The following is a 12021-nucleotide window of genomic DNA, read 5'->3' on the forward strand; positions in this document are numbered from 1 at the left end:
GTCCCCTTCTATCTGTCTTTCAGAGAAGAGTGGAAGAAAAAACATCTAGAGCCACTATATTTTTTATACACAAATTCTGGATCTAGTAATAATTACTGGCAAGTCAAGAGATAGATTCGTATTATTTAAAACCAGAGTAAAAGTAAAAAATATAGAAACAGGTGATCCACATATTGGAGAAAGGAGACAAAGCGTTTAAACTATGATTGATAAACTCATGAAACAGAGGAAAACATGGAGGAAATAGATAAAATATTTAAACTATACCTAGGGACTTCTAATAATGGCTGAGATCCTATGGAAATGACCCCTCCACAGATTACTGTAAAGTCTGGACATAATATGAAAAACAGCTCCTTGAAGATACTGGAGAATGAAGGGAAAGTTTGATGGGCAGTCCACACTCAAAAGAGGAGAATTATGCAGAGAAACTTCCCTATTTTTGCTGCTTGTGACTTGGCAGAAGGCTAAGTGGCATGTGCATATGCTGGTGGAAAATCCCAATACCAGAGTCCCGAGCTGGGGCAACTGAAGGCATGGGAGAGAAAGATGAGAATCTCAGAAAGGAAGGAGCCAGGGAGGCGGGAATCCCCAGATTCTGTCTGCCCACATCTGCCCAAGCCCCATACCGTGCATGCACAATGCAGACTCATGGCAACTCAGCTAATGACAGAAGATCTAGACTGAGATTGGAGCTGCCACTCAGCAAGTGTGGCCTCCAGTGTGTATCCAGCCAGGCTGATTACCTGATGCAACCAAAGATTGAAGAAACCAGAGTCTCCACTCTTTACCATTCAAAACAGACACAGAGGGGTACCTGGGTGGCTCAGTCGGTTGAGCGTCTGCCTTGGGCTCAGGTCATGATCCCAGGGTCCTGCAATCGAGCCCAGCGTTGGGCTCCCTGCTCAGCGGGGAGCCTGCTTCTCCCTCTCCCTCTGCCTGCTGCTCCCCCTGCTTATGCTCTCTCATTCGCAAATAAATAAAATCTTTAAAAAAAAAAACACACATGGACATTGAGATGAATCAGGTATTGGAATTAACAGACAAGGATATTAAAGCAGCAATGAAAATACATTCTCAGCAAAATGATAGGTGACCTCAGCACAGAAACAAATGATTTTTGAAAAACAGAAATTCTGGAAATAAAAATGACAGTAACTGGGAATTTTTGAATTAAATGGATGGATTTAACAGCAAAAGTGGAGATAACAATGAGTCAGTGAACTAGAAGACAGACCAGTAGAAATTACCCAAGCTGAAAAACAGAGGGGAAAAAAGATTAAAAAAAAAACCTCCATAGGGGCGCCTGGGTGGCACAGCGGTTAAGCGTCTGCCTTCGGCTCAGGGCGTGATCCCGGCGTTATGGGATCGAGCCCCACATCAGGCTCTTCCGCTATGAGCCTGCTTCTTCCTCTCCCACTCCCCCTGCTTGTGTTCCCTCTCTCGCTGGCTGTCTCTATCTCTGTCGAATAAATAAATAAAATCTTTAAAAAAAAAACCCTCCATAGACTAGTTATATCATATCAGACAGTCTGACATATATGTCATTGGAGTCCTAGAAGACAAAGCAAAGGAACAGCAGAAAAAATATTTAGGGAAGCAATAGCCAAAAATTTCCCTAATTTGATGAAAGACAGATTTATAGATTTAAGATACCGCACAAACCCACCTTGAGAACACAGAAAGGCCTCCGCTGGGACATCCTAGTCAAATCACTGAAAGCGAAAGATGAAAAGCAAGTCTTGAAAACATCAAGAGAAAACAACACACTGCATAGAGAAGAATAACAATTGACGGCTGGCTTCTTACTAGAAATTGGAAGCCAGGAGAAGAGAACACAACATCTCTAAGATGCTAAAAAACAAAACAAAACAAAACAAAAAGTCAAGTCAGAATTCAGCATTTACCAAAAATAGACCTCCAAGAATGACGTTGAAATAAAAGACATTTTCAGATCAAAGAAAACTCAGGGAATGAGCCGCCAACAATCCAGCGTACAAGAAACGCTACAGGAATTCTCTGGCCTGAAGGAAACGGTAACAGATGGAAACTCAGATTCTCAGAAGGGAATGGAGCGCCTCAGAAATAGTGCCCAGTTAAATAGGAGGACTTTTTACTTACGTCTTTTTTCCTATTAATTTCTTTATAACATACATGAGTGTAGAATGCAAATTTTTTCAAGGACACAGAATATTGACGAGTATATACCATAAAACAATTGGGCATAAAACAATTTTCAATGAATTTTAAAGTATAAAGAGTATGTTCTTTGACAATAATGGGATTGAGCTAGAAATCAGTAACAAGATAGCTAGGTGGCTCAGTCTAGGTCCAATCAGGAGACAGAAAACATACGGTAATTTATACACGACAAGTTTACTACAAATTAATTAATAACTACATTAATAAATTAATTATAAAGTAATGGCAAAAATTATGGCAAAAGAATATAAAGATGTAAAGAGAATTCTAAACAGGTGCCTGAGAGCTGAGGGAGAGTACCCAAGAAAGGACAAACGTGGCAGGGTCCCCCCACCCCAAGACGGAGGTTCAGACCTCACTGCAGCCCACTGGGCGGCAGACAAGTTCACGGGTTTGCCCAGGCCAGAGGTGCTTCGCGCTGCCAGGCAACACACCGTCCTCCAGGACGCAGGTGAGCGAGGCTGGTGAGCAGGTGCACAGGGAGCGTAAGGACACCACCTGCAGGCCCCAGGCCCTGAGCATGCAGTACCCACAATGGGAAGATCCCAGGAAACGACCTTCCAGGCCACAGGTGAGCCAAGACTGTTGGGATGGTGACCAAAGGGGCTAAGCGTGTCCCCTGTGCACGAGGCCTGGAGTGCATGACCTCCACACAAGGCCTGCAGGGCCACGCGAATCAGGCCTCCTGGGAGCAGAGCTAAAGTTGGTGAGCAGATGTGCAGAGGGAGTCGGGGCACTGCTGTGGGGTATATGGTGCCCATGCCTGGGGGCTCTGGGAAAAATGGTCCAGGGCAGAGGTAACAAAGGCTGAGGGTGCAGGTGCAGAGTTCGGGAGTTGGCCCAGGTGCAAGGCCTGGAGCACGCAGCATCCCTGCCCGGAGGGCCACCGCAAGGTAGTCACTGGGGCTGCACCCGGTCTGCAAGGTTGCCGAGGGAGTGCCTGCCCCCCTACCAGTCCCCGCCGTCCCCATGCACATGCACTGCTCATAGACCTTGGCACAGGAGCAAGGAAAAGCAAGCCAGAGCTCCCTGCAGCCAAGAAGACAAGTCCTTTCCTTCCTCCAGTGTCCCTCCAGTGCCCTCTACTGACAAAGCCAACCTCAGGCTCACTGTAAGGAAGAAGTGCTGAGTCCAGTCCATTATCAAAGAACAGGTACTAAAGGGTGAATCTGGAACCAAGAGGCAGAAAATAGATAACAGAATCCATCTTCTTGGCCACTCGGAATCCAGATGTGCCCTTCTACACATACTTGAACTTGCCTATCAGTTATATTCCTACCAATAAGATACATCTATCCTTAAAAGTGATGTTCTCACCCTTCTTCCAAATGAGAAGTCACAGTCGTAACAGTCACTATATCCAGAGCTGGCTATAGTAATTACTCCACAATTTTCGTCATGGTTCCACGAAATAGTCTATTACCTAAAGATTAAATTATAAAGCTGACCTCCCACAATTTGTACATAAAAAGGGAAGCAAAAAGGAGAAAATGATCAGTATATACAGATAAACATACACGAATCAAAGAAACACATGCAAAGCTACTACAGCCCTTGTTTTTGTAATTGGTCATTTTTGTAACTGGTCACAAGGTCAGAGCTGATATCCATGACTTCCTTCTTCAGCTACCCAGTCTGTATTTCCCTTGTCCTCAACTGAGATTCTGCTGCTCTGGGCTCTTTACCTGGTACAGTGACCTAAACCCTCATTCTAAAAGATCTTAGTCCTTAATTGCCCTGCTTTTGGGGGAGCATGGATGTACTGAGAGGTAGCCCCAGAGAATCATCTGGGTTCTAGACCTAGTCTTCCTTGCCTCCATTGTGTAGCAGCAGTGGAATTAAAGTTAGTCACTTGATTCAAATTACCTGTTTCCTGCCCTGCCAGGACCAACTGCAGGTTAACAGGCTTGTCAGCCTGGGTCCACTGAAAACTGTTTTTCTTTCCACCCCCTTGCGAGAAGTGACACACTTGTACTACTCTAAATAGTATTCAGGCTTCAAAACCCAGTTCACAGGCCATTCCCTTGGGAAGTTCTTTCAGTTCCCACCCAGGAGTACTTTGTCCTCTCAATTCCCCTGCACGTTCTGGGTCACGTGGTCATCACTTTTCATCTTTGTGTCTTCTCTGTGCTTCTTGGAGGGAGCCTCTAGTTCTGACTCACTTTCGTGTCCGCTAACTACCTGGTACATAAATGACCGATGCTAAGCCCCACCCGGCATTCGCAGAGCACTAACGGTCGCTCAAACCGTTTCTCACTGTTAGGCCGTTGTTAGAAAAGAGAATCGTGGGGCCAGGGCCTATTTACTAATCCTGTGGTCACGCGGCTACAACTGACCACGTCGGCCAATGCACTGTCACCTGGGGTTGGGGGAACCCGAGAACTGCCCCTGCCCCGGGGCCCCGCGAACGACCAACTCGCCCCCTGCCACTGCTCCCCTAGGCTCAGAGCGCCGAAGTCCCTGCGAAGGCGGTCTCCGCCAGCGCTCCTCCCCGCGCACGCGTGGCCGGCCTCTCGCCGGCCCCGGGCCCTCGAAACCATAGAGTGCCGCGGGCGGACAGAGGGGCCAGAAGCCGGGGTCGCTCCATCCCCCGCTTCCGGCCGCGCCTCGCTGCTCTGGGAGCGGCTGTAGCGGCGTACGCAGTTTCCATGGGGACTGAAGATGGCGCCGCGAGGTGAGATTCCGGAGGTGTGTGAGTCTCTGGTCCTGATGCCTTCAGTGTCCCTGTCTCCCCCGTTAGAGCTCCACCTAAACTCTTCATTCTCGGGTGTTAGGGACCTCGCTCCTCACCTGTCTAGAGTGGGGTTTCGCAGCGACCCCATCCCGAGTGCCTGAAGGTCTCGAGGTGCAGGTCTCAGAAACCCCCAGATCCTGGGCTGGGCCTATTCTAGGCCGGCTCAGTTACGAATTTGCTGTGTGACCTCGAACAGGCCAGTGCTGGCCTTTGCGCCCCAATTGCCCAAATAGTGACGGGGTTAGATCTTAGAGCGGCCTTGACTTTCACCCCCAAGATAAGAGTCGGGTTTGACGGTGATTCCGGGGGAAGGAGGAGATTGAAGGAAGCCCCCTACACACACGCGCGCGCGCGCACACGCACACACACACACACCCTTTCATTATCAGCAGTAAGAAGTACCCCAAGTGGAGTTTCCCACTAGCTGCGACCTCGTGTTTTCTTCAAGTTAGGCACAGAACCATTCAAAAAACAGAGATTGAGGTGCCGTCCCGCCCATCTCTCTTATTTGTGCTCATCTTTTCAGGTAAACGGCTGTCCTCCACCCCCCTGGAAATCCTGTTCTTTCTCAACGGGTGGTATTATGCTACCTATTTCCTGCTGGAACTCTTCATATTTCTGTATAAAGGTAAGGCCTGAGGCTTGACTACCCTTGCCCCAACATCCCTTCCCCACTTCAGCCCAGAGCCAACTCCCATCAGGAGCCTTCTTATTTTTCATCCTTCTCTGTAGCTCCTCTTCACTTCTTCATCATATGGTTTCTTTGAGAATGATTCACTAGGAAGCCCCTCAGCAAGAATTTCCTCAGTTTGGAAAATGTGGGCTTCTCTGTCCTTACTCTCCCTCGCCACCTCTTTGCTAAGCTGCTATTTAAGCTCATTGGTGACCCTCAGAAGCTATTCAGTGGCCAGTGTACTCATTAGATCCAATCATTTTGGAGAGTGGCGGCCTCAGACTTGAAGTTAGGGATGAAATCCCCTAATAGTGAACCTGCCTCCAACAGACACAGTCACACTGTGAGTGAACGTGTCCTGCAGCAGGTTAACAGACCTGGCCCACATCTCACTAACTAGTTCATGGAAAGTTGATAAGACGCATGCCCTGTCTATCCCCAGGTGTGGGGGAGTTCTTGTGGGTGCCTTTACATGTTTGCAAACTCTGGCTTTTGTGTCAGCAGCTCTCCTGCTACCATATCCAACAGCCAACCTAGTACTGGATGTGGTGATGCTTCTCCTTTACCTTGGAATTGAAGTAATTCGACTGTTTTTCGGTGAGTGTTATCCAGAGAGTATTTTCCATTCCTTCTCAGACAGACTGCTATCTGTAACTTGATTAACAAGTACATAACCTAGTCTCACAATAAGAGACCGGATCTGGTGGAATGTCCCATTACTCCCTCTCTCAAGTTTCAAGCTGCTTCATATTTTGGGTCAAGCTTTACTTGTTTGTTGCTCTGTAGGGCCAGAAGTGGGCAGTAGCATGAGATTTAAGTAGTTTCTTCCTAATATCCTAAGTGTTACGAGGGCCTGGTTCCTCTCACTGGCTTGCTTGGGAGAATAGATCTGACTGTAACTCTATGTTCAGAGCGGTATATGTCACATAAGTTAGCACTAAGGTCCTCTCCACTCTCTGAACAGGGATTTCTTTAGGACAAGTTGTTTTTGTTTGTTTGTTTTGTTTTGTTTGAGATTTTATTTGACGGAGCAAGAGAGAGAGAGAACACAAGCAGAGGGAGCAGCAGAGGGAGAGAGAGAAGCAGGCTCCCGCTTAGCAGGGAGCCCGATGCTGGGCTCGATTCTCAGGACCCTGAGATCATGACCTGAGCCGAAGGCAGATGCGTAACCAACTGAGCCACTCAGGCACCCCCAGGATAAGTTTTTTATCCTCAAAGATGCAGAGCAAATTCCTTATTAGTTAGAATATCTCATCCCAGAAAACAGTGTTAAAACACAAGCTGAGAAGAAATAGTTTTTGCAACACATGTAACAAAGGATAAAGAAGGCTTACATGAGTCACCATCATAAAAGATTACCTAATTTTTAAAAATCGGTAAGGGACACTAATAGACTGTTCACATAAGAATAATTACAGAGGATCAGTAATCATGATAAAGTGCCCAAACTCATTAATAAAAAGCAATTGAAGCAACATAGTAACTATTTCATCCATCAGATTAAACAGATTTCCAAATACCCAGTATTGGAATGGGTGTGAGGACCAGGTCTCTATTCCCACACTGTTTGGGAATATAAATTAGAACAACTGTTTTGCTAATAGTTTTGCCATGTAAAATTTGTATTCTTTTTTTTTTCTTAAGATTTTATTTATTTATTTATTTATTTATTTGAGAGAGAGAGGGCATGAGTGGGGTTGAGGGACAGAGGGAGAGGAAGAGAATCTCAAGCAGACTCCCCATGGAGCATAGAGCCTGATGCAGGGCTCGATCTCACAACTCTGAGATCATAACCTGAGCCGAAATCAAGAGTCATACAGTCAAATGACTGAGTCACCCAGGCACCCCTGAAATTCATATTCTTAGTCCTGATAATTACACATCTAAAGCTGGTTGAAAAAAACAAACACTTCCACAGATATGCGAAGGTACCTATAGGAGAAAGCTTATAGCCACGTATTTTGTAACATCAAAACATTAGAGGGGGCCCCTGGCTGGCTCCGTCGTGGAGCATGCAACTCTTAATCTCTGGGCTGTAAATAAATCCAAGCCCTACGTTGGGTGTAGAGATTACTTTAAAAAGTAAAATCTTAAAAAAAAAAAAAAAGAGGGACATCTGGGTGGCTCAGCTCAGTTGGTTAAGTGTCTGACTTCAGGTCAGGTCATGATCTCACGGTCCTGGGATCGAGCCCCATGTCAGGCTCCCTACTCAGTGGGGAGTCTGCTTCTCCCTCTCCCTCTGCCCCTCCCCCTGCTCATGCTCTCTCTCTCCCAAATAAATAAATAAAATCTTAAAAAAAAAAAAAAAGGAAAACAACTTAAACATCTGTCAATACAAGATTAGTTAAATTATGTATTTGCTTCAATGAAATCATTCATAGCCATTAAAAAAAGAATAAGATAGTTATCTGTGGAAAGATGTCTAACTTACATTAAATGGGGAAAAATAAGTTGAAAACAGTATGTAGAGTATGATTCTGTTTTTATAATAATAACTAGTAATATGTAAATATACACACATAAACAAATCTGAAGCAATACACATCGTGCTGTAATAATGGCTATCTCTAGTGGGGAGTCATGGGGCCTTTGAGTTTCCGTATTTTCTAAAATTATTTTCTGTATTTATATTGGTTGAAAAGCTTTCAGTGATTATATATGGTAATTAAAAAGATATTTCCCCCAAGTAAAGAAGTCACTGTCCCTTGAGTGGGAGCCACACTTGAAGCAGGACCTTTGGAGTGAATGACTCCATCCTGTGGCACCTCCAAAGCCCTCACCTTTAGCCCAGTGGGGCCCCATTTACAAATCTGCCCATCTGCATTCAGGATCATTTTTCTCTGCCTTGCCAGTCCATCCCATCCTGTCCCCCCAACCTTTTCTCTGAGCCCAGGGAAAGCAGGCCACTTAGAGGTGACCCCGTGGGCTGTGTCTGACAGGTACAAAGGGAAACCTCTGCCAACGAAAGATGCCACTTGGTATTAGCGTGGCCTTGACCTTCCCATCTGCCATGATGGCCTCCTATTACCTGCTGCTGCAGACCTACGTGCTCCGCCTGGAAGCCATCATGAACGGCATCTTGCTCTTCTTCTGTGGTTCGGAGCTGCTGCTTGAGGTGCTCACCCTGACTGCTTTCTCCAGGTACCGCTGCTGAGGGACCATTTCCTGTCACCTGAGGGTTGGGTTCCCATCTCATCCTAGGGAGGGATTCATTGTTCTTCTGAAGCCTGAGGGATCTGAAGGGGTGCCTATGGGATTGCTTTTCCTATTCAGGGTAGACAGTTACTCACAGAAGACATTCTTGTTCTTTGGTGCCAAGAGGCTTGGAATATGCAACAGTTCAGGCCAACTCCTCTTGTTCACTGGTCTTTTAACATTTTCTTTCTTTCTCTCTTTCTGCCATCAGTGTGGACAGGATTTGAAGTACAGACATTTCAGCCAGCAGCCCTTGTGGGCTGAGACCACAGATTCTTCTGGTCTTTGGCTACACCAGTGAGAGTTGGTGGGTCAAGTTGTCCTGGGAAGGGTTGCAGCTTTTCCTCAACACAGACATTTGGGCAGCAAATTGAGCATGAGGCCACTGGGCATCATCTTCTAAACCAGGACCATTAGCCCAAGAGACTGTTCTACACTCCAGTGTAGGGAGGGGCAAGGCTGTCCCATCCTGGCCCTTCTCCGAACCAGCTCCCTGCTGAGCTCCAGTTCTCCTTGATCCTCGTGGCCAGAGCATCTTGCGTGGACCACGTAGGCTCCTTGCGCTTCCAGCAGGACCGGAGCCACATACTCCTGCATGTGCTGTGCCCCCCAGCACACGAGCACAGAGAGCCTCAGGGCCGTCTGCTCCCAGGGTGACGCACAAGCCTCTCACCTCGTTCCTCAGAGACTGGGCTCCAGAACTTTTTTAGCGGCTCATAGTGTTATTTTTCTACTCTCATCATGAAACAAACATTATTTTATAATAAACGTGTATTTTCTGTCATGGGAGTTGCAGCCTTTTCCTGTGGCACCTGTCCCTGGAACTTCATCCACTCCAAGGGAAGGTAGGGACCATCCCAGCGGTTTGTTCTCAGGCTGTGCTTAGCGATCCTGTGTGGACACAAAGGCAGTGATGATTTTCTTCCCCCAGCTCTAGCCTAAATTCATGCCTAAAGGCACTGCCGACTTCTGTATCTTCTTCAGGCCTGTCATCCTGTGAAAGATGGCTTATATTCTTCACCTCTGCCCCAAAGCCAGCATCTTGTCTCTCATTCCTCTTACAGATAATTGTCAGCTTCTTTCCAGAGTGAGGCATGAGTACTTGGAAGAAGCATATTCAAAACTTGCCAGTATTTTTTGGTCGTTTATTTTAAAATTTCAAGTTAACGTAAAAGGATACATATTTTTCTTTTTTCTTTTCTTTTTTTTTTTAAGCTGCAGAAATGTTGCCCTACATGAGTATATCATTCCCTTTTCCAAGTAACCGTCTTTAAAACTTTCTCATCTTACTCAGTAGGGGCTTTTTTTCTTTCCCCTCAAGAATCCACCAGGAGCCATGACAGAATCCACTTTAGAAAACCTTGAGCCATATAGCCCCTCTGCTGTCAGATGAATTCGAGAATATCTGCTCTTGTTAATTGGTCTTTAAGCATTTCCATGCTGGCTTTTAATTCTGCTTATTTCCTGTGATCGAGCTCGTGCTCATCCTGTGCAGGTCCCCACTGTCCAAAGCACTGATCATTTTTCTTGTTTTCTACCCCTTCTGTGTCCTTGCCTCCTGATTGCCTTTGGAGTCTGTCCAAAAACTGTAGTAGACAGGCCTAATCCACCATGAAACGGTAACAGAAATCCACTTGGAACCTCCTTGATGTTTCAGTCACAACCCCCACTAATTCCCTGACTTTCTGCTGCTCATGCTGTTGCTTTCTCTAGCTGTGAAGAAGTTGCTGGCATCAAGCTAGACAGGACTCGTTCTCCACGGCCTCCCTCTTTCTTTTGGAGGTTCAGTCACTCTCCTGGCAACACAGATAAATGAATGAAAGGCTCAGTTGGACGTTTAGAGGTGGTTTATAACTAAAAGGGACCTTAGAAAGGAATCTAATTCCCCACTTTGCAGGCTTAGAGATGAGAAAGGAACAGCCAAGCATCACACAACTGGTTACTAACAGTTGGATCTAGAAATCTTGCCTTAGGAGTCTCAGTCTAGATCAAGTAAATTCCACTCCTCAACAGGTACCACCTGAGGAGAATGAGAAGTTGGAAATGGGGATAGGATTAGAGCAGGAAGTCCTCTCATGTACTTCATGGTTCTCCGGGAGCTTAATGCATCGTGCTTCCTGTGGATGGCTCCAGATGTTCATTCTTCCTGGTGCTTGCCGGAGCCACACGCGCGGGTGTAGTCACACCAGAACAGAATGTCATCAACAGAAACTGAGGCAGCAGGGAATGGGAATGAGCATAGCCAGTCTTTCAGGGTTCATGGGGGCAGACGCTATACTCGAATGCCAAGGAAAGTCACTTTACCGCCCACCTAGACCTGAAGGATCAGCTTTCTGCAACAGTGGAGAGGAGCTGAGTGAAGGTGTAGGCCTTGGTCACACGGGCCGGTAGAGACCTGCTCAGATGTGCACACTCATGGCTAGAACTTGTCAAGTGACTGCAGTGGCCATCTCTGGAGGCTGAGGTCTGGCCCAGTTCAGGAAGCACTTGAGACACACAGATTCGGGTTTCTGGCTGCATACCACGACAACAATGTATATGAGACTAATAGTCATCCCGTACCTGGCAGAGTAGATTTAATCCACGCCTTGATCCTTTGAGGCAGAAGAAAATCAACTCGAATGTTAAGTCACTTCGTGTCTGAGGGCATTTAGCTTAAAAAGTGAGAGTTGGGATTTGAACCAAGAGTAACCCAAAGATCATTCCCTTTCTGTTCCACCATGGTAGTGCTTTGATGAAGAAATGTGTTGACTTCTCTAAACTACCAGTCCTCACGCTTTAGTTTACATGCAAGTCATCTGGGACATAGAAAGTATTTTTCTAGACCTCACGTAGAAGTGGATGCAGCCCAAGAACAGGCATTTTACTTAGCAAGCATAGCACATAACCGAGATGCAGGGGACCACGGAACTTGCCTTAAGAGCCCACTCCTATTTCACTCATGCTGTGCATGGTCAGAGAGCTCCTGGGGCTCTCCCTCCCCCGGAAGGTTGCTTGTTTTTATGCTGATCTTGCCTTTGCAGGTCCCAATACACATTATGTATCACCTGGTCTCTGGTTCATCTTTTTATACATGTAAATCTCCTCTTGGTTTACCTGGCTTTTTGAAAAGCCAGAAGCTTTCTGGAATTCCAAGGAGCTCACCCACAACACTCTGCTAAACTTTCTAATCTGTACTTCCCGATGTTTAGACAGCAATCCAGTTTCCAAAACATGT

The 12021-nt window shown here is 46.3% G+C and overlaps 1 protein-coding gene across 3 annotated transcripts; it reads left to right on the plus strand.

Moving 5' to 3' along the window:
* Positions 1-4787: 4787 nt before the first annotated feature.
* TMEM216 (transmembrane protein 216) lies at positions 4788-11855 on the plus strand. 3 transcript variants are annotated; one of them, XM_044379933.3, is made up of 5 exons: positions 4788-4876; positions 5463-5564; positions 6111-6206; positions 8549-8750; positions 9016-11855. In XM_044379933.3, the coding sequence occupies exons 1-5, from the start codon at positions 4864-4866 to the stop codon at positions 9029-9031; spliced, it is 429 nt and encodes a 142-aa protein (XP_044235868.1). In that variant the 5' UTR covers positions 4788-4863; the 3' UTR covers positions 9032-11855. The 3 variants fall into 3 exon arrangements, with proteins under 3 accessions (XP_044235868.1, XP_026343466.1, XP_026343468.1); XM_026487681.4 differs by having other exon boundaries at positions 6114-6206; XM_026487683.4 differs by having other exon boundaries at positions 4800-4890; positions 6114-6206.
* The last annotated feature ends 166 nt before the right edge of the window (positions 11856-12021 follow it).

The sequence above is a fragment of the Ursus arctos genome, unplaced genomic scaffold (assembly GCF_023065955.2).
Source record: "Ursus arctos isolate Adak ecotype North America unplaced genomic scaffold, UrsArc2.0 scaffold_23, whole genome shotgun sequence".
Lineage (NCBI taxonomy): Eukaryota > Metazoa > Chordata > Mammalia > Carnivora > Ursidae > Ursus > Ursus arctos.